The sequence below is a fragment of the Sander vitreus genome, chromosome 22, assembly GCF_031162955.1.
Source record: "Sander vitreus isolate 19-12246 chromosome 22, sanVit1, whole genome shotgun sequence".
In the NCBI taxonomy this organism is placed as follows: domain Eukaryota; kingdom Metazoa; phylum Chordata; class Actinopteri; order Perciformes; family Percidae; genus Sander; species Sander vitreus.
Window position 1 is genome coordinate 446,727 of NC_135876.1, and position 23,315 is coordinate 470,041.

The following is a 23,315-nucleotide window of genomic DNA, read 5'->3' on the forward strand; positions in this document are numbered from 1 at the left end:
AATCCAAAAATTTAAAATTCTGTAGATTTACAGTATATCCTCTGTACCTCTAACGGACATTTCTGTTAATCCAAAAATTCAAAATACGGAAAAACACCTTTACCAGAAAATTCCTGTATACACAGTATATTAGCCCGTATTTCTACGGACTTTTCTAACAGTGTAGGTTATTCCAATCCGAGGGAGCCTGTAAGCATAAAGGCTTGTTCATGGGAAGGCAGTTTTAGTAACAAAAAAATCTATTTACTTTTTATTATGTATCAATGGTTTGACAGACAAGGTCCTCCATAAAGTGTGCAGAGCTGTCTCATGTTACCAGGCTATGTCAGTGCTGTCTCTCTCTCCAGCCTAAATAGAACAGGACAGCATATAGGTCAGCTGACCGAGCACAGGTCCGCTGCTGCTGCTGCTCATTGCCCATTGCCATGGAGAGACTGGAGCGAGGTTTGTTCCGTCTGGAACAAGGTAGGACTACTATGCACTTAAAGCGAAGCATGTGCTGCACACACTACACCACAAATATATAGCACCGTTATATTTTCAGCTAGAAGTACAATGCAACTGTACTAAACCTAAATAATTCAATACACTCACCATGTCTTACATGTTTAACCTTTCAAAATGTGGTCCTGCAAATGGGTCACTTTTTTTCCAGTCTGGTCTTTTCAATGCAAGGCTATCTGATTATGCCAATCATTCATCTTTTCAACCTGTTATTCAGTCAGGAAGTTTCACACGGAGCAAGGCTCTTTATTTTAGATTTAACATAAATGAGGAAAGGAATGGTTATACTCATACCCAATGCTGCATTCAAATTGAATTAATTAGTAATTTAAAAGAACCCTTATTGTAAACAGGTGAAATACAGCCGGACTTGCACCATGGGTTAACAGTGTATTCTGGAAGTCCTCATTTCTCCTGCTGTCTTCAGGCTTTGAGTTGCAGTTCCGTCTTGGCCCTACCCTCCAGGGTACGGAAGTCCAGGTCTACACCAACTACCCTGCAAAAGGCCACAAGTTTGATCGCCTAAAGTTCCGTCCTTTGGACTGGGTCTACCCAAACGGCCAAGAGGATGACTGTGATAAATACTGCAGACTGGACCTAATGGTGGCTGGATCCTACCAGTATTACTTCTCCTGTGGGTAAGTTGCTTTGTCACCACTACTGCATTATTATATATTCAATAATTAGTGTATATCATATACTTGATATTTTATTACTACTGTTTAGTACTTCTGTACTGTCACTTCCCTTTATTACTTAAAGGTGCTCTAAACGATGTGACGTTTTTTTGTCAGATACAGTAAACATCTCACTATGTGCTAGCTGCCTGTCCCCTGAACACACTGTAAAAAAAACGTGGTCTCTGCAGACAGCCCAGGCTCCACAAACGGCAACAAAAACAAACTGGCCAACCTGCACCACCAAACATAAACAGTGTTCCGGCCAATAACTGACAAGAAGGATTTGCGGGTGGGGGTCGGGGGGTAAGTGCGCGGAGGGGAGGGGGGGGGGACTGGGTGAGGAGGAGGGAGGGGCGAGCTAGCCTCAGTTTTGTTTGAAAATACTTTGAACGTCAACAAGAAGTGACGTCACCCAACATCGCTTAGAGCACCTTTAAAATGGCGATATGTAACGTTCAGTGTGTGTTGATTCTAGTGGCCGCTTTGGACAAAAGCGGTAGTGTTTTTTAAACGTTACAGATGCATCGTTGCATTTCAAGTAGAGATGCACCGATAGACCGGCCGTTGACCGGAATTGGCCGGTTTTCACGTGCTCGGCCATGACCGGCGACCGGCAGGTCAGTCTGACATATGCCGATTTCATGCCAGTGAACGCTACAATTAACGGACAACAGAAGTTATACGAGTTACAGTTCAAGGACGCACGCACACACGGACGCCACAGCACAGTCTCTTTCTCCTTTCTCTCAACTTTTCCGCCGTGTTGCGCGTACCTGCTCGCTCGCTATGTTCTGTGTAAAATGTTCTATTAAAGAAAAGATAGAAAATAAATATTTGTGTGTGCTGTAAAGAGATTAGAAAAAATTAAATCGGAATCGGCTAAAATTGGTATCGGCTGTCCTAACAAAAAGAAAATTGGAATCGGCCTAGAAAATTGTAATCGGTGCCTCTCTAATTTCAAGTGTTGCATACAGTAACTTAGCCTACTTGTGTCTCGTGAGCTAAACCGGGTATCACTGTCACTGTGTCACGAGCTAAAGCATTAAGAGATTGTTGTACCAACCAACGTAATAATAACATAGATTAATATAGCTCATTGAATAAAACCCAAGGACGCTTTACACAAGTACAGGGGGACAAGGGCAAAGAAAATAGTAGGCCAACAGAAACACGAACTAAAAGGAATAACACGTCCGTGCTAAATGGAAGGAGGGACGTAATTTAATGTTGGCTACTGAAGTACAACCACATCGCGCATTGTAAAGTCATTTTATGAATGAAATAGATATATTACATACCTGAGGGCCAATTTGGGGTGGGTTTTGAGTCATTTACAATCCCCCGAAGTTGACTCGCGTTTTCGCCTGTCGTCTTTCACTTTCCGTGTTAGCTTTTAGTTCTTCATTTAATTTCCTTCTTTCCTGTGATGGTCCTGCCCCAGTATCAGCCATAACTACAACAGATAACTTCTAAAATAACAATAAAATACAATTAGGCCTAGCCTAGAAATCTCCTGCTACCTTTTACCTGGCTGGATACACTAACACAGGCTTTTCTGGTGTTACAAAGAAATTTGTGACCCTTCAGAATGTGTTGCTGTAGCTCCGTCTACCTGCCGTAAAAGATTCTGTGACTTTGCGGGAAAAATTGGACCCAGGCAACGGCATTAATAAAACTACGTTAAAATAGTGTTCTTTTCACTGTAATTCTCATTTGCTGTTACAGGTCATTTAAGATCACTAGATAAAAAATGACAGAGCTTCAGAAACTAAAAAGTTACATATAGTCACTTGAAGTTATTAGTTAATATGCAGTTTGTCATATCTGGGTATGTGCACATGCTACTGATCATGATCGCATCTTAGCAGCAAACTAAACTCCCCTTAATATTGAGAGGACAGAAACACATATTTTGACTAACCAGAGGAAATTGCATTTGGAGTCTGCTTATTAAAAATAAAAGTCCCAACAGCTCTAATGGACTATGGGATTTCTGAGGAAGGTAGCTATATTATTCTAAAAGAGAAGCTACTGTACAAGCTCAGAAACTGAAGACTTCAGAGGAAGTATCATTCACCACCTATTCGTAGAATTTAAAAGTGGACAATTGAATATATGCTACATAAATTAAGTTTATAGCAAAGTGAATGAGGGCAAACTCTTCAGTCATACATTACGGGGGGTCCAGCATCTTAAGGGCCTTTCAGTCAACGCACATCTACAGCACGCTGCGCCGAAAGTTCAACCAGGTTGAATTTTACCCGCACTTTGCTTAATGCAGCGAAACGCTGTCGTGGCGCGGCGCTAGCCATTGGAAACAATGGCTTTCAGAGCGCAGCGGTGTGCTGCCACCTTTGGTCTGAAAGGCCCTTTAGGTAGTAGGTGGAACCGTAAAAATAGATATAAAAATATAACTTAATTACATATCTACAACTATTTTACAGCCACAAATTTAAAATGAAGAGCTAATAGTCAATGTGTTATGTGGGCGGCTGTTCTCTCCCCATTCTGTGTCCCTTTCCTCCCTTGTTTTGTCCCCACATTGTCGGTGATGTATGTATGTGTGTGTGTGTGTCCACTGTGTTTGTGTTGTCTGCCGGTGTGTATGGCAGACTCGCCTGAAAGTAGGTCAAGGGGCGCGGCTGGAAGATCTACCTCTCCGTACAGCTGTGGGTGCTTCCACTGTTTCTTACCTGTGCAGCTGCATCTAATTCCACTACCAACCTGGCAGTATTTATTCCTGGGCATGGCTCTCCATTGGCGCCCGATCGTTGCACCTACCAGTGCAACCCACACCACTCAACCTGCTGCCGTGGCGTTCAGTGTCTCCAGCTCTTTCACCTCCAGTTTTCCACCACTTCGTTTGGATTCCTGCAAAAGAAACGTCTGGATATTCCACTGCCTGCCCGCCTCAGTCCCTCTCCAGTCTGGAGCCGACCTTAGTATTTTCATTTTTTCGTTACTTGATGAACTTAACTTTCATTAAAATCACTTTTGTTTATCTACACTCTTAGTCCGTGGTTGTTTTCTCTGTGTGCTGGGTTTGAACCATAGCCTAACAGAACGATCTGGCCATGGACCCTACAGAGAAACAACACGAGGCGAACGAGGAAAGTTTCCAGCGAGCAATCCAGACTCAAGGAACTTTGCTGGGACAACATGACCAATTGATTCGGACGTTATTGGAAAACAACCACCAACTGCTAAATCAGGTGACTCAGCTAACCGCTCAAGTTTCAAAGTGGTCTGTTGTCAGTTCTCCATCTCTCTCTGATCCCCAGTTTGTCGCACCCCAAGTGGTTACCTTGGACATGGCACAGGCTCCGCTCCATCGAGAACCCCCTGTCACGTCGCCAAAGCCGTTCTATGGAGAATTGGACATGTGCTGGGGGTTTTTGCTACAGTGCGAGTTGATTTTTCGACAGAGACCACTGTCTTTTTCTACTGACTCATCAAAGGTACATTATGTTCTGGGGTTGCTGAGAGGGAGAGCTCTGGTGTGGGCTGAGGCTGTGTGCTCAAACCAAACTTTGACTGGACTAACTTTTGCTGATTTTTCTGCCAAATTGAAGATGGCAGAAGAGTTTTTGACCATCCTGACACTGTGGGAAATTCTTCCAAAAGATTATTTAATCTGAAGCAGGGCTCTAACAGTGTGGTGGAGTACTCAATTGAGTTTTGGACGTTGGCAGCGGATTCCAAGTGGAACAAAGAGGTACTTCGAGGGGCATTCCTAAACGGTGGCTACCCGTGACGAGCCAGCTGACTTACATTCTCTCGTTTCCCTGTCCAAACGAAAGGCGTAGGGAGAGAGGCGGTCGGCCACACCTCGGAGGACGAGTTTCCCAGCCTTCAACCTCCCGAGCCTCACCTCCCCGGACTCGGCTGCCTCCTGTTCCAGGCCCCATCCCCAGGACGGGGGAAGAACCAATGCAAGTGGGTCGAACTTGGCTACCTCCTACAGTGCAGCAACAACGCCTCCAGGCGGGTGAGTGCCTATACAGTGGGGACGCCACACACATTCTGGCAACATGCCCTAAAAGACCAAAAGACAAGGCTCGCTTGTAAAGGTGGGTCTACTTGCGAGCCCTGAATTGGATCCTGAACCCATCATTCCCCGGTTACAAGTTCCAGTTACTTTACGTTTCCAGAATCAGTTCCTGCCACTCTCAGCTCTCATAGATTCAGGTGCTGAGGACAACTTCATTAGTCATCAGTTGGTTACACAAGCTGAAATCCCCGTTGAGCCACTACCAACCCCCCTTCGTGTCACAGCCCTTGATGGGCGCCTCCTTGCAGAAATAACTCATCAAACCACCCCTGTTTCCTTAGTGATTTCTGGCAACCACTGTGAAAGCATTCAGTTAAGAATCATGTCCGACTCAGCTACCCCCATAATCCTTGGCTACCCCTGGCTGGCTTTTCACAACCCACACATTGACTGGACTCATCACACCATTCTCAGTTGGAGCACTCACTGCCATTCGGAGTGTCTTAGGTCAGCTGTTCCACCCACTAAAAATAACCCAACTCATCCCATTGCTCCTCCCGATCTGTCATCTGTCCGTATACCATGACCTAGCTGAGGTCTTCAGTAAGGACAAGGCGCTGTCTCTACCACCTCATAGACCCTATGATTACCCCATAGAATTGCTTCCTGGTGCTCCCTTGCCCTCTAGTCGCTTATACAATCTGTCCCGACCTGAAAGAGAGGCTATGGATCAGTATATTGGGGATTCTCTGGCCTCTGGCATAATCCGTCCCTCGTCGTCTCCTTTGGGTGCTGGATTCTTCTTCGTAGAAAAGAAAGAAGTCTTTACGCCCCTGTATCGACTTCCGGGGTTTAAACAACATCACCGTAATCACGCGCATGGCGCCACAGTGTTCTCCAAGCTCGACCTTAGGTACGCCTATCACCTCGTCAGATTCCGAAAGGGAGTTGAGTGGAAAACCGCATTCAACACTCCACTAGGACATTTTGAGTACTTAGTCATGCCTTTTGGGCTCTCTAACGCCCCTGCCGTTTTCCAAGCCATGGTGAATGATGTTCTTAGGGATTTTTTGAACCGTTTTGTCTTTGCTTACCTTGATGATATTCTTGTTTTTTCCAAGTCCCCCGAGGAGCATGAGTCACACGTTCGTCAAGTCCTTTAACGACTCTTGGAGAATAAGCTGTACGTCAAAGCAGAAAAGTGTGAGTTCCACAAACAGTCAACATCATTCCTTGGTTTTATCATTGAGAGCGGGCAGGTGAAGGCGGACCCCGAGAAGATCCGGGCAGTTACAGAGTAGCCCACTCCCACCAACCATAAGCAACTTCAACGGTTTTTGGGCTTTGCAAATTTTTACCGTAGGTTCATTAAGAGTTTTAGTAAAGTGGTGGCACCTTTAACTAGACTCACGTCCCCTAAAGTCCCTTTCCTGTGGTCCCCTGAAGCAGAGCAGGCGGTTGGAGTGTTGAAGGAACTGTTTTCTACCTCCCCCGTGTTGATGCATCCTGATACCTCACTGCTGTTTATTGTGGAGGTGGACGCGTCAGACTCAGGTGTGGGAGCAGTCCTCTCCCAGCGCTCCCCCACTGACCAAAAGCTTCACCCTTGTGCTTTTTTTTCCAAGAAGTTGTCTCCCACAGAAAGAAACTACGACGTTGGAAACCGGGAGCTACTGGCGGTCAAACTTTCCCTAGAAGAATGGTGGCGCTGGATGGAGCTGAACAGCCGTTCGTGGTCTGGACTGACCACAACAACTTGGCATAAATCCAAGCCACAAAGAGACTCAACTTTCTGCAAAAAAGGCTGCACTCGCCACAGACCCTGGACCGGGTAATGGACCTCCCAACCTTGTTTCTTTGTTCCTGACACAGTCCGGTCTCAGGCGTTACAGTGGATCCACACCTCCCGCTTTGCGTGTCACCCTGGGTTTGTGGCGGCCTGTTCAAGCTGTGCTCGTGGTAAAGCCTCCCATCAGTCCCCTTCTGGGCTGTTACTACCCCTCCCAGTTCCCAGCTGTCCCTGGTCCCACATAGCTCTGGATTTCTTTACCGGCCTACCCAAGTCTGAAGGTAATGATATTATACTTACCATCGTGGACATATTCTCTAAATCTAAATCTGTCCACTATATAGCATTACCAAAATTACCGTCTGCCAGTGAGACAGCAACATGTATTCTGTCCCCATGGAATACCTGTGGACATCGTGTCTGATAGAGGCCCACAGTTTACTTCTCGAGTGTGGAAAGTTTTTTTGTACTGCATTAGGTGCTTCTGTAAGTCTGTCCTCAGGGTTTCATCCCCAGACCAACGGGCAGACGGAAAGAGCCAATCAAGACCTCGAAGCGACCCTTCGTTGTGTGGCAGCTCAGCATCCAACCTCCTGGGCCAAACATCTGCCTTGGATAGAGTATGCCCACAACTCCCTGACCACCTCTGCCACCAGCCTTTCAACTTTCGAGGCCTTGGGTTATCAACCCCCTTTGTTTCAAGCTCAGGAGAAGGAATTGGCTGTTCCGTCGGTTCAGGAGAACCTTCGCCGCTGCCAGAAGGTGTGGCACAACACTCGGGAAGCCTTGCTTCGGACCGCCATGTTTCATCCTGGCCAGGAGGTGTGGCTGTCGTCGAAGAACATCCCTCTTTGGACCGAGTCACGCAAGATGTCGCCTCGGTATTTGGGTCTGTTTGTGGTGGAGTCCATTATTAACCCCTCTGCAGTTGGTTTGAAGTTGCCACAAGCCATGACGGTTCACCCAACTTTTCACGTTTCACGTGTCCTCCAGCCCTTTGTGTCCGCCGGTCCCCTCCTCCTGTTTGGTTTATTGACGACCATCCGGCCTACACGGTCGGTAGGCTCCTGGACTCTCGGAGGCGGGGTAGGAGCCTCCAATACCTAGTCAACTGGGAAGGTTATGGACCAGAGGAGAGGACTTGGATTCCTAAACGTTTTGTTTTGGATCCACAGCTGATTACGGATTTCCATCTTGACCACCCGGACTAGCGACCGTTGAGGGGGGGTACTGTTATATGGGCGACTGTTCTCTCCCCATTCTGTGTCCCTTTCCTCTCTTGTTTTGTCCCCACTTTGTCGGTGGTGTCTGTATATGTGTGTGTGTGTCCACTGTGTTTGTGGTGTCTATCAGTGTGTATGGCAGACTCGCCTGAAAGTAGGTCAAGGGGCGTGGCTGGAAGATCTACCTCTCCGTACAGCTGCGGGCGCTTCCACTGATTCTTATCTGCGCAGCTGCATCTAATTCCACTATCAACCTGGCAGTATTTATTCCTGGACATGGCTCTCCATCAGCGCCAGATCGTTGCACCTACCAGTGCGACCCACACCACTCAACCTGCTGCCATGGCGTTCTGTGTCTCCAGCTCTTTCACCTCCAGTTTTCCACCACCTCGTTTGGATTTCTGCAAAAGAAATGTCTGGATATTCCACTGCCTGCCCACCTCAGTCCCTCTCCAGTCTGGAGCCAACCTACTTAGTATTTTCATTTTTTCGTTACTTGATGAACTTAACTTTCATTAAAATCACTTTTGTTTATCTACACTCTTAGTCCGTGGTTGTTTTATCTGTGTGCTGGGTTTGAACCATAGCCTAACACAATGTTGCTGATCTGGGAATGTAGGAAATACTCTGCCACACCAGGATCAGCAGGTTGGTGTGGCACCTTAATCAGGCAGCCAGACATAATCACACCTGGCACAAAATCTGTATAAAAGCTTGTTTTGTAAAAAAAAATGAGTAGTTTTTGAGTATCCAGCAGACACTTGTTGGATGTTCGGCAAAACACAGAACACACGGTAAACAGAGCGATAAGGGCTGTGGGCCAGACACAATGCGCCCCCGATGCACATATAAGTTTCAGAATCGCCAACCACAAATGTGCATTTTGAGCATCAACAATGTGATTAACCTGGTTGGTTCACAGCGACAGTTACAGTAAGTGACAATTATCTCCACACCTAGTTTACAAAAGGACTGAGTGAAACAGATCACCCTCCAGACTGTTGCACTGAAAAACATCAGTCCAGATGTAGTGAACAGCAGCAGTAACCCATTGGTTTATATTTAACGTGCATCAGTGATCCATCCATCCATCCATCCATCTTCATCCGCTTATCCGGGGTCGGGTCGCGGGGGTAGCAGCTCCAGCAGGGGACCCCAAACTTCCCTTTCCCGGGCCACATTAACCAGCTCCGACTGGGGGATCCCGAGGCGTTCCCAGGCCAGGTTAGAGATATAATCCCTCCACCTAGTCCTGGGTCTCCCCCGAGGCCTCCTCCCAGCTGGACATACCTGGAACACCTCCGTAGGGAGGCGCCCAGGGGGCATCCTTACCGGATGCCCGAACCACCTCAACTGGCTCCTTTTGACGCAAAGGAGCAGCGGCTCTACTCCGAGCTCCTCACGGATAACTGAGCTTCTCACCCTATCTCTAAGGGAGACGCCAGCTACCCTCCTGAGGAAACCCATTTCGGCCGCTTGTACCCTGGATCTTGTTCTTTCGGTCATGACCCAGCCTTCATGACCATAGGTGAGGGTAGGAACAAAAACTGACCGGTAGATTGAGAGCTTTGCCTTCTGGCTCAGCTCTCTTTTCATCTAACGGTGCGATAAATTGAATGTAATACCGCACCTGCTGTGCCGATTCTCCGACCAATCTCCCGCTCCATTGTCCCCTCACTCGCGAACAAGACCCCAAGGTACTTGAACTCCTTCACTTGGGGTAAGGACTCATTCCCTACCTGGAGAAGGCACTCCATCGGTTTCCTGCTGAGAACCATGGCCTCCGATTTAGAGGTGCTGATCCTCATCCCAGCCGCTTCACACTCGGCTGCGAACCGATCCAGTGAGTGCTGAAGGTCACAGGCCGATGATGCCATCAGGACCACATCATCTGCAAAAAGCAGCGATGAGATCCCCAGCCCACCGAACTGCAACCCCTCTCCACCCCGACTACGCCTCGATATCCTGTCCATAAATACTACAAACAGGATTGGTGACAAAGCGCAGCCCTGGCGGAGGCCAACTCTCACCTGAAACGAGTCCGACTTACTGCCGAGAACCCGGACACAGCTCTCGCTTTGGTCGTACAGAGATTGGATGGCCCTGAGAAGGGACCCCCTCACCCCGTACTCCGCAGCACCTCCCACAGTATCTCCCGGGGCACCCGGTCATACGCCTTCTCCAGATCCACACAACACATGTAGACTGGTTGGGCATACTCCCAGGCTCCCTCCAGGATCCTTGCGAGAGTAAAGATCTGGTCCGTTGTTCCACGACCAGGGACGGAATCCGCATTGTTCCTCTTCAACCTGAGATTCGACTATCGACCGAACCCTCCTTTCCAGCACCTTGGAGTAGACTTTACCGGGAGGCTGAGAAGTGTGATACCCCTGTAATTGGCACACACCCTCTGGTCCCCCTTTTTAAAAAGGGGAACCACCACCCCGGTCTGCCACTCCTTAGGCACCGTCCCAGACTTCCACGCAATGTTGAAGAGGCGTGTCAACCAAGACAACCCCTCCACACCCAGAGCTTTAAACATTTCTGGACGGATCTCATCAATTCCTGGGGCTTTGCCACTGTGGAGTTGTTTAACTACCTCAGCAACCTCCACCAGGGAAATTGATGCCAATCCCCCCTCATCCTCCAGCTCTGCCTCTACCATAGAGGGCGTATTAGTCGGATTTAGGAGTTCCTCAAAGTGCTCCTTCCACCGCCCTATTACCTCCTCAGTTGAGGTCAACAGCGTCCCATCCTTACTGTACACAGCTGGGATGGTTCCCCCTTCCCCCCTCCTGAGGTGGCGAACGGTTTTCCAGAAGTACCTTGGTGCCGACCGAAAGTCCTTCTCCATGTCTTCTCCGAACTTTTCCCACACACGCTGCTTTGCCTCTTTCACGGCAGAGGCTGCAGCCCTTCGGGCCCTTCGGTACCTTGCAACTGCCTCCGGAGTCGTCTGGGATAACATATCCCGGAAAGACTCCTTCTTCAGTCGGACGGCTTCCCTGACCACCGGTGTCCACCACGGTGTTCGTGGGTTACCGCCCCTTGAGGCACCTAAGACCCTAAGACCACAGCTCCTCACCGCAGCTTCAGCAATGGAAACTTTGAACATTGTCCACTCGGGTTCAATGCCCCCAGCCTCCACAGGGATGCACGAAAAGCTCCGCCGGAGGTGTGAGTTGAAAGTCTGTCGGACAGGGGCCTCCTCCAGACGTTCCCAATTTACCCGCACTACCCGTTTGGGCTTACCAGGTCTGTCCAGAGTCTTCCCCCACCCCCTGACCCAACTCACCACCAGATGGTGATCGGTTGACAGCTCCGCCCCTCTCTTCACCCGAGTGTCCAAAACATATGGCCTCAGATCAGATGAAACGATTATAAAATCGATCATTGACCTTTGGCCTAGGGTGCTCTGGTACCATCAGTGATGCTGCGGTTTAAACAGACTGTGCTTACGTGTGTACGAGTGAACAACTTGTGCATCAGAGATCTGTGCATGACACACTCTCCTGTGGTGTTTTGTTTACTGTTGCTTGGAACATGGAAATTAACAAACAAGTGCAAGCGCAATAAATGGACTACAGTGCCTGGTCAATTTACACTGTAACCATTGCATTGACCATCATTTAGAGCTACTTCTTTACATGTACAGGCATGCATGCCCAATCCATTTGGTGTTCATGCATTAACTGATATGTGTCAATTGTGAGTGTTTATTTATTTTTTGTTTGACAGGGATAAAGAGAAAGTGGGTGGAGGTTACATCATAGTAGATCCAGTGCTAAGGGTGGGAGCCAATGATGTCATCCTTCCACTGGACTGGATCTGCAGCCAAACATACTTGGCCAAGTGCCTCGGCCCGCTGGACAAATGGCTTGACAGGGTCAGGGTCGCAAAGGAGACTGGTAAGTGGGCCACAAACAAACAAACTGATGAACCAACACGGAGCAATTTTCCTATAAAAAAAGTTTCAATACAATACAAGTATTTTACATTTACGATTCAGATATTTGGATATTTTCTCAATATATTTAATATATTGTTGACCAGCAGCGAAGCACAATTTATTATTATTCCCTCCAAAGAATCACATTTTTAAGGAGTTAAGGTGCATGAAAACTCATCAATATTTGCAAATGCATCCGAACTGGCGAAAACTTACAATATGGCTTAATAGCACCCACAAATGTTCAAAGTTGAAGCCCCCTCCTTTAAATTTCACATGCACAAAAGGAAATTGGTACAGATATGTAACATTGAGACATATTAAAAATCCTATTGGGGGTGTACCCTAAACTCAACAGGAAGTTAGCCACTCTTGAGTTTACAGTTCAATTTAAGTGCATTTTTTGCCATTTCTAGGAGTCATACTTTAACAAACTCCTTCTATAGATTAAACCAGATCGACTTAAAAAAAAATCTGTGTAATCTACAGAACTTAAAGGAACACGCCGACTTATTGGGACTTTAGCGTATTCACCGTATCCCCCAGAGTTAAATAAGTCCATACATACCCTTCTCATCTCCGTGCAGGTTGCAACTCTTGTCTGACGCACCCGCTGCTAGCCTAGCTTAGCACAGATCCTGGAGGTTACCGGCTCCAACTAGCCTACTGCTCCCACGAAAACCAGGTTTAGAAGGTGTCCAGCATCAGAATTTTTAAAATGCCCTTACAGCCAATTTTCTTTTTGGACATATAAGATTAAGGTCTGAACTTACTATAACCATTATTTTCAGAAGATTTAAAGAAATATTTCCTATATAACTATTTACATTTTTAGATGAAGTCCATCAAAAATTATCATTACCGCAACATGACATTACATTAAATATATGGTTAGAATGTGTATGTTTGGCTAATGTTAAAGTAGACTCTTATTACTCATGCTCAAAGCTATGTAAAACTCTGGAGTACTTTTTCATATTTATTATTTTTTGTAATTTCCTCATTTTCTCTCATTACCGAAACATACGTGATGATTTACAATTTCTTTTATCTAATTGTTTTACTAAAAGATAACATACACATTTGTTATGTAGCAAACCTAAAATAAGTAGTGTTGTATAAATTGTAGTATATGTAGTATGGTGTTGTATATACATTTTAAAACAAAATATGATTATCTAATTATTACTCAATTTGTAAAAAAGATACATGTTGCAGTAATGAAAATGTCATTTCGGTAATGAGGATCAATGTTTCGGAAATGAGATTTAGCTGGTTAGGCATCAAACCCCTTTGTCAACAGGGTTTGATGCCTAACCCTATTTTACATATTTAAAACACGTACAATTTGTAAAAGAACATTTATTTCATTATCATTTCATTTTCTCATTTATCGTAATCATCACAGTACCATGCCTTGTGTTAACAAGTGTTGAGTTTACCAGTTACAATCTTATGCTCATAAAGAAACATGTCATGTAGCCTACACTGTAGCACTAACAAATATACAACCATTAGTATAAATCTTATCATTCTAGTATAACATACCATCATGTGGTCCTGAGAAACATTTAAATGTAACGCCCATATGTCAGGTAAAATGCAGAAACGTCTAGCAGAGGAGGTGACAGGAAGTGGTTCTGGGATTATGTCCCATATGTCCTGACGATAGTACCAGACCCTTTCTCCTGGAAATCTGATGCTCGGCACATAGAAGCAGTTCTCCCCTGCACAAGTCATGGTGTCGACTTCATACTGCCCTTCAGCAATCTGTTTTAAGAAACATTTTTATAGTCTCTACACATTTTGGCTGGACAGCTTGTACTATAATGTAACTGGAGAAATATTCACATATTAACATAAATTAACAGAATAAAATTCACCTGTGTGACTGTACCAGGGAACAAGTCACCATCGTATTCAACCAGGACCCACTGTCCAACCTCTATGGTGGCTTCGGTTCTGTCAGGGTCCTCATCTCTTCCCTCAGAGAACACTTGGCAATTTACAGAAAAGCACTGGCAATTTTTTCCACAAAAGCATGACACCTCCCGTGTGTTTATGACTCCCGGTTTTGTTGATGTCAGCTGTTAGGGTGGAATTCAAAAAGACAAAGATGAATTGGAGTATCACACATTGACTAAGTTACATACATTCTTTTTTGAGATTATTTCAGATTCTGGTGTGGTCTGCTTTCCATGTTAATTACATGGGGAATTTAAGTTATTTATTTAACTTCTGCAACTACATTTACTTATTTAATTACATTTCTTCATATTTACTCATATAATTAATATAAATGTTGACTCACTTGGTGTATTTTCAGTGTCCCAGGAACTGTTTTTAGGTTGGTGGGAACCAATTCACAGCTGGCCTTTCTTTTCTCCTCTGATACTTTGTACAGAGTCACTGATGAATTGTCCTTCAGCTGCTCATACAGAGATTCTGCATCAGGAATTTCTCCTCAGCATACCTTAGCTTTGCTCTTAATTTGGCCACAGTCTTTGATGCCCGCTCTCTTTATTTAATGACTGGCCGTGTTCTCTGGGGGGTGGATGCCTCCATTGGCCCTGTCAGGTCTAAACTTTCTTCTGCTGGTGTTCTGTTCAGATTGTCATTATTTGTGTCCAGTTCCTGTCTGTTATTTTCTTCATTTGCAAAGGAATTTTCTGCCTCACTTAATGAAGATGCTGGGGTTAGATCTAGAAGTGCTTGCTCTTGCTTTTTTTTTCTGTAATATTTTGCTGAATTTTTCCTCCATTTTATTTTTTTTCTCTCATGCTGTCTACTTGTGAGGTCCTGAGTAGCCTTAATTTTACCATTTTCCTTACGTTTCCGATACCTGGAAAAGGAAAAATGAATGAAAGGTGAAATGCAGTAAGCACTGACATAAATACAAACTTTAGACTATGATCAAAATTTCACACAATTGTTCATTTAGGAATGGTAGGTGTGTGTGTGTGTGTGCATGTGTGTAGCACACGCACACACATGGGCATGCATGTCTGTGTGTATACAATATATACTGTACAATTATGTCAGCCTTCACAATTGCGTGTGTGTGTGTGTGTGTGTGTTGGTCAAAACAATGAATCCAAGTTATATTTTTTCCCTATTATCACCCTGTCCCCTGACCTCTCTCTCTCCTTTCTTCTGTACTCCTCAAGTAACACTGGATTGCTGTATATTTTTTCTTTATGCTTTGCCAGCCTGTCTTTCACTGATGCCCTTTTCTTTTCCACTGATGCTTGCCTGTAACAAAATACACAATAGCCATCTTGAATGTAACATTTCGAAAAAAGACATAGAAATACATTGTTTCACAGTAAAACTATTTAAAAAAATGAGAACTGCTTACCTGGTAGCCATCTTGAGTGTCACAGTGAATTATGTCCCTTCCAACAAAATTCCTTGAAAATGTAAGTTCCTTGAGGACTTAAACAATGATTGAAAATTGTTGCGGAGGATGAGAAAATTGGTCTTGGACACATTTATATTCCTTATTATCGTCACTACATTTGCCAATGATCACCAAATACCACATGTTTCTTTACTGTAAATACTGTTCATAGTATTACATGCACTGAAGCTTTTTCTTTTTTATATTTTTTAATTATTAATATTTCCATCTCAAAGAACCCAAATCCAGTCATGGACACGTTGCGGTAATGAAAAATTTCCCTTTAAATGTGGAAAAAACAACAAAATTGGTATTTATGATGCCATTTGAAATCATGTGCAAAATAGTACATGAAGACATGTTTCTAACTGTATTCTTCTTATTTTGATAGCATTTACTTTTATCATCAAAATGCTTCATGACACCTCGTAAGTCTAATTTCGTGAGAATCACCCCATAAGTGACAAAATAACGTCAACATTTTCCTATTTACATGTTGTGATTTGTATAGTCACAGGGTGTACAAATAACAAGGTCACATGACACACAGCCGTCTTCTAACCATATACATACTGGGAACTATATTCTCAGGAGGTGAAGCACTGCTACTTGGGAAGAGTGATTAGCGCAACACCTGAAAAACACCATTGTTACTATCTGCTCCTCACCATGGGGCTTCTCAGGTGCAGTGATTTCTCTCCCAAATGATTTGCCCAAAATGTGTCAGTCAAACTTTAGTAATGGTGTAAGATCTGACCCCAGAGACAGATGAACCTATCTGATTTATCTTTCCATGCATTGATCTCTTATGGGACTTTTTACTGTGCTTTGTTTGTATGAGCTCTGGCAGGTGCCTCTGCCATATGACTGACCTATCCAACCCAGTGACCTTAACCCATGACTTTAAGCTATATCTAAAATGTTACTATTATATATAATATATACACACACAAATAAACACTGTCTTGGCTCTGTTCTGTGTAGGTTACAACATGATCCACTTCACCCCACTGCAGAAGCTTGGTGTGTCTGGCTTCTGCTATTCCATGGCTGATCAGCTGGAGTTAAACCCTGACTTCTCGCCTGAGGGGAAGCACTATACCTGGGGAGATGTCGGTAATCTGGTGGAGACGCTGAGGAAAGACTGGAACATGGTCTGCATCAGTGATGTGGTCTATAATCACACAGGTAATGTTGCAGTTAGATTACTGAACAACGGCTGTGTCATTTGGAGTCGTTTTGTTTCCCTTTTCATACTGGATATCTTGCTCCTATGTAGGAGGAGAGGGGGGCCTTTAGGGCTGCAACTAACAATTATTTTCATTGTTGATTAAAGTGGCTATATGTAACTTTCAGTTTGTGTTGATTCTAGCGACAGCTTTGGACAAAAGCGGCAGTGTGACCCGGGCGGCAAAGGCAGGCTCTGGGGACATGGAATGTCATCTCTCTGTGGGGGAAGGAGCCAGAACTTGTGCGGGAGGTGGAGATCTGGTGGGGCTTACCTCAATGCACAGTCTTGGTTCTGGAACCATACTACTGGATAGGGGTGTGAGGCGCCGGGGGGGTGTGGGGATACTCACAAGCACCCGGCTGAGCGCAGCTAAAAACTCTGACTGTTGTTTGTACATATGCACCAAACAAAAGCTCAGAGTATTCAGCCTTCTTGGAAACTTTGAATGGAGTCCTGCATGGAGCTCCAGTGAGGGAAGTCCATAGTTCTGCTGGGGGACTTCAACGCGCACGTGGGCAATGATGGAGTCACCTGGAGAGGTGTGATTGGGAGGAAAGGCCTCCTTGATCTAAAGTGGTTGTTCGTTGTTGGACTTATGTGCTAGTCATGGATTGTCTAGACAAACACCATGTTCGAACATAGGGATGCTCATAAGTGTACTTGGTACCAGAGCACCCTAGGCCAAAGGTCAATGATCGATTTTATAATCGTATCATTTGATCTAATGCCGTATGTTTTGGACGCTTGGGTGAAGAGAGGGGCGGAGTTGTCAACCGATCACCATCTGGTGGTGAGTTGGGTCAGGGGGTGGCATAAGACTCTGGACAGACCTGGTAAGCCCAAACGGGGTAGTGTGGGTAAACTGGGAATGTCTGGAGGAGGCTCCTGTCCGACAGACTTTAAACTCACACCTCCGGCGGAGCTTTTCGTTCATCCCTGTGGAGCCCAGGGACATTGAACCCGAGTGGACAATGTTCAAAGTTTCCATTACTGAAGCTGCGTCAGGGAGCTGTGGTCGTAGGGTCTTAGGTGCCTCAAGGGGCGGTAACCCACGAACACCGTGGTGGACACCGGTGGTCAGGGAAGCCGTCCGACTAAAGGAGTCTTTCCGGGATATGTTATCCCAGAGGACTCTAGAGGCAGTTGCAGGCTGCCGAAGGGCCCTAAGGGCTGCAGCCTATGCCGTGAAAGAGGCAAAGTAATAGAGTAGACATGGAGAAGGATTTTCGGTCGGCACCAAGGTGCTTCTGGAAAACCGTTCGCCACTTTAGGAGGGGGAAGCGGGGAACCATCAAAGCTGTGTACAGTAAGGATGGGACGCTGTTGACCTCAACTGAGGAGGTAATACGGTGGTGGAAAGAGCACTTTGAGGAACTCCTAAATCCAACAAATACAACCTCTATGTTAGAGGCAGAGCTGGAGGATGATGGGGGATTGTCGTCAATTCCCTGGTGGAAGTCACTGAGGTAGTCAAACAACTTCACAGTGGCAAAGCCCCAGGGATTGATGAGCTCCATCCAGAAATACTGAAAGCTCTGGGGAATATCCTGTTTGTGATATTCATGAACAGGATATCAAGGCGTAGTCAGGGTGGGGAGGGGTTGCAGTTCGGTGGGCTGGGGATCTCATTGCTGCTTTTTGCAGATGATGTGGTCCTGATGGCATCATCGGCCTGTGACCTTCAGCACTCACTGGATCGGTTCGTAGCCGAGTGTGAAGCGGCTGGGATGAGGATCAGCACCTCTAAATCGGAGGCCATGGTTCTCAGAAGGAAACCGATGGAGTGCCTTCTCCAGGTAGGGAATGAGTCCTTACACCATGTGAATGAGTTTAAATACCTTTGGGTCTTGTTCGCGAGTGAGGGGACAATGGAGCGGGAGATTGGTCGGAGAATCGGCGCGGTATCGGGGGCGGTATTACATTCACTTTATCGCACCGTTGTGACGAAAAGAGAGCTGAGCCAGAAGCCAAAGCTCTCAATCTACCAGTCAATTTTTCCTACCCCATGAAGTCTGGGTCATGACCGAAAGAACGAGATCCAGGGTACATGTGGCTAAAATGGGTTTCCTCATGAGGGTGGCTGGCGTCTCCCTTAGAGATAGGGTGAGAGGCTCAGTCATCCGTGAGGATCTTGGAGTAGAGCTGCTGCTCCTTTTCTTCGAAAGCAGCCAGTTGAGGTGGCTTGGGCATCTGGTAATGCTGCCCCCTGGGATGAGGCCTCGGGGAAGACCCAGGACTAGGTGGAGGGATTATATCTCCGCCCTGGCCTAGGAATGCCTCAGGTTCCCTCAGTCGGAGCTGGTTAATGTGGCTCGGGAAAGAGAAGTTTGAGGTCCCCTGCTGGAGCTGCTACCCCCGCGACCCGACCAATCCTGTAATTGTCTCCCCGACCGATTGTGACTCACGTTATCACCGATTGTCTTTCACTTTCCCTTTCAGCTTTTAGTTGTTCTTCGTTTAATTTCCTTCTTTCCTGTGATGGTCGTGCCCCAGTATCAGCTATAACTACAGCAGATAACTTCTAAAATAACACAAAAAAACAATTAGGCCTATATAAAGAAATATGCTTCCTTTTACCTGGCTCAAAAGGCTGGATACGCTAACACTGGCTTTCCAGTGTTAGAAAGAAATCTGTGACCCGTCAGAATGTGTTACTGTAGCTCTGTCTACCTACTGCAAATCATTCTGTGAGTTTCAGAATCATTAAAAAGTTACGTATAGTCACTTTAATCTGTTGATTATTTTCTCGATTAATCGATTAGTTGTTTGGTCGGTAAAATACCAGAAAATAGTGAAACATGTCGATCAGTGTTTCCCAAAGCCCAAGCCTCAAATGTTTTGTCCACAACTCAAAGATCTTCAGTTTAGTGTCACAGCGGAAAATATTCCCATTTAAGAAACTGGAACCAGAGAAGTTTTTTTCATAATAAATGACATGTCTGTGCCCAGAGGCCCATTGTCTCATAATCGTTCCGTGATTATATAGTAGTTTTGATTCATGGTACTGATTTGATTTTTGGATAACAGTTGAGTCTCTGACAATTTGTAACAACAAATGTTTTGAGAGCTCCATACTGTGCATTTGCTTTCTAGTCTCACCTTATGTCCAGGCTGGTCTTTTTGAGTTGAAGCAGAAGGTTCGAAACCGTTCGAACGTGGAGAATTGGAGGAGCTTATTGGAGGCGATGCAGATATGTACAATATTTATAAAGTTTAAGCAGTGTAATTTAATGAGTGACAGATTTGAAGGCCTTCTTCATATTTAAACACACTTCCCGAAATATACCGCCCTTATCCGACTTTGACTCAAATGTAGTAGTTCCGTTCCACAGGCATTCTACAAAAGTAGTTTACTGTCTCAGTTAAACAATTACTCCTGAACCCAAATTGTAATGAATAGAAGAGCTTAATCTGATTAAGAGAATCAGTAGGCTGGTCAGTTACCCATCTCCTAACCACCTTAAAAGTAGGAGAAGGACTTAAGGTGATTGTGTGCTGACTGTATTGTTCTTGGGGTTATATATATATATGGTCTAGTTTGGATGGGTTATTATTTGGTTTGATTTAACTGACAGATGAAACATGGACAAGGGTAGGTGATAGCTAAAAAAGAAAAAACAAATGTGTATATGTACAGTATGTGTGTATGCATGTGTGTATATGGGTATTCAAGTGTATATGTGCATGTCAGTATGTATATATGCATGTACTGTATATGTATGTATACATATATAAACAAGTGAAGAATACACAAATACAAATACACAAGTTGAAAAAAGAAGTAGGACCAGAAAGGTTCTTTTAACTTATTCCTTCACTTTTTTGAACATGGGAATCCTTATTTGAATAATTTACAATCATTTTGAAAGATATGTTTGCTGAGTATTTTGTTTTTGTTGGTTTTTCTTGCTTGTTCTGAAATGTACATGCTCTTATTATGATTATTTGTTCAAAATAAAGTAAACTACTACTACTAAAGGTAAACGAATGAATATACAACCTTATTTGGGCCATATGATTTTATGAATTTGAGAATTTGAATTAATTGTTTTAATAATTGCTGTGTTTGAGGAACTACTGCAAAGGTTGAACACACTTTGTGTGGGGTGTGTGTGTGATATAGAGTGACTGTTGTTTTCGTCTGTGCTGTATCCTATTTTTATCTGCTGCTGCAGTGACTCAGTATGATGAGTGAAAAGTTATCCTGTCTTATTTTTAACAAGGATAGTGTCAGTGCTGCGGTGGAAACATACCACAGTTGGCCTTTCCAGCAGGCAGCTGTGGCTGTTGCATCACCGTCTCAGTTCCCTCATTGACATTTCGTCTCTATTCATGCTGAAGGTCATATACATAGATAGACTGCTAATAGAAACAGGGTGCACTTCATCAAGACATGACAGCTAACTTCACATAGAAAACCTACCCTCACGCGGATTTGTTATCATCAATATAGTTTGAGTTCTGCTTATATTGTCAAGCAACTCAAAATTCAATTGTCAAAGTCAAGTCAAAGCAATTTTATTTATATAGCCAGATACATCACAAATCACAAATTTGTCTCAAGGTGCTTTATAATATGTACAGCATACGACCTACCTGTCCTAGGACCCTTGATTCCCCCCCCCAAAAGAAAAAAAAAAAAGGAAACTTCTTACAGGAAAAAAAAGGACTACACCTCATGAAGGGCTACTGAGGAGGGATCACTCTTCCAGGACACACAGATATTATTTACAGAATATAACAACATTACAGTATAGCCAATCAGGATGACATAATTATAAGAAGGATGTCAAGCAACTCCCAGGTGTTGCAAAACCGGTAGAACCTGAGCCACACAACCAGTGTTATAGTACACGAGATCGGTCTTGGTCTCAAGACCAGTCTCAAGACCACTTTTTGAAGGTCTTCTAGAAATCAACCACATTTCTAGCCAGACCTTGCTTCGCAGCGCTGTGGAGGAAGGTCTGGCAATGCGAGACTTATTATAATAATACTGTACTGCAGTCACTAGCAAAGCACCCACCTGCCAGAATTCCTTCATTCAGCTTTATGCACCTTCTCACTTGCTACAGTCAGCCAAATTACAATGACTAGCTGTCCTGTCACTGCAGGGCAGGATATCCAAACTCTTCTCCTGCTCAGTCAGTGCTGGAATGAGTTATCTTCAGCAGAATCCCTCTCCATCTTCAAAAAGATAATTAATTTTTTCTTCTCTTATTTTGCCTCCTCCTCTTCTCCTCTCTTCTCTCTAGCGGTTAGCAGTGAGTGGATTCACCTCCATCCTGAGTGTGGTTACAATCTGGTTAACTCTCCTCATCTGAAACCAGCGTGGCTCCTAGACAGAGCTCTGTGGCACCTCAGCTGTGAGGTGGCTGATGGGACATTTTCTGAACAAGGAGTACCAGCACTCTTTCAAGATGAATGGAACATTAATGTGAGTGTATGCATTCTTAATTGTGGGTACTTGTGTGTTGAAGTTAATTTCATGTTAAAACATTATGCACATTTTAACATCTTATATAACTTCAGTCAAGAACACTCTCAACAGATTTAACCATATATTGTAACAAATGGAAATATAGCTATGCTTGGCCCCAATAGCTGCGCTCCTATTAATGCTCCAAAGCAAGACAGTGGCTACGTTTACATGCACACCAATATTCCACTATTATTCTGAATATGACAATATTCTGAATTTGATATGTAAAGGTCATGTAAATAGCATATTCTGGTTGGATATTCCGAGTAAAGCCTGTTTCTGAATTTAGCATTTTCCAATTAAGACGTGATATGTTGGTATTATTCTGATTTTAGAGGCATTCTTTGGACATGTATACAGAGTATTCAGAATATGCGTCTCAATCAAGGTTTTCACCGCAGTTTACGACCTCCTGCCCGTTTATGACTTATGGTCAGCTCTGTGCGTTGCTATGGTTTCTGTACACAAACCAACCAGCCAACAGTTTGCCAGGCTGCAGACCCGATAAGAAGGAGAAACACAGCTACTTTTAAACATCATCAAAGACTTGGATATCAACAGGTTTTTGGATATGAGCACACATCGCTACGTTGACCTTTTCTAGAAGCTGGTTGAAGGAATGAAAGAGGGACGCTGTGTTCACACGGTCCAACAAGTCCTCCACCGCTGGAACACTTTGAAAAAATCATAGTTTGCATGTAAACGGGAATGGTAGTGGAATATTCACTTTCATTAGCCATGTAGCATACAGTTTAATCAGAAAATCGTCTTTTTCAGAATAAGGGCAAAAACCGGAATATTATGTGCATGTAAACGTAGTCTCTGAGAACCATTTTAAACTTTGAGTCATGTTAGGACTCTAAACTAGAAAGGTGGAGGCAAAATGTTGCCAGCAGCAGCAGTGAGTGAAGCAGCATCAGTGTAGCAGGGATCAGTGAGGAGGGAGTCACTGGATCGGCTTGATGTGAGAATGGCTGTGATTGGTGTGTGACTGATAGAAATGATGATTCAATTAGAGGGGGTTTGACTTCTGTGTCCTGCATGAACTAACGCTATGCATAATTTCACA

General features: G+C 44.6%; 1 protein-coding gene across 1 annotated transcript in view; it reads left to right on the top strand.

Annotated features, from left to right (window-relative positions):
- Positions 1-425: 425 nt before the first annotated feature.
- The window catches only part of LOC144537073 (glycogen debranching enzyme-like), a 58,484-nt gene continuing 35,594 nt past the window's right edge, over positions 426-23,315 (top strand). Inside the window, exons 1-5 of the mRNA XM_078280493.1 lie at positions 426-465; positions 932-1,142; positions 11,926-12,095; positions 16,521-16,724; positions 22,020-22,201. Of these exons, the coding sequence (XP_078136619.1) occupies positions 426-465; positions 932-1,142; positions 11,926-12,095; positions 16,521-16,724; positions 22,020-22,201 (807 nt within the window). The remainder of the gene's footprint in view (positions 466-931; positions 1,143-11,925; positions 12,096-16,520; positions 16,725-22,019; positions 22,202-23,315) is intronic.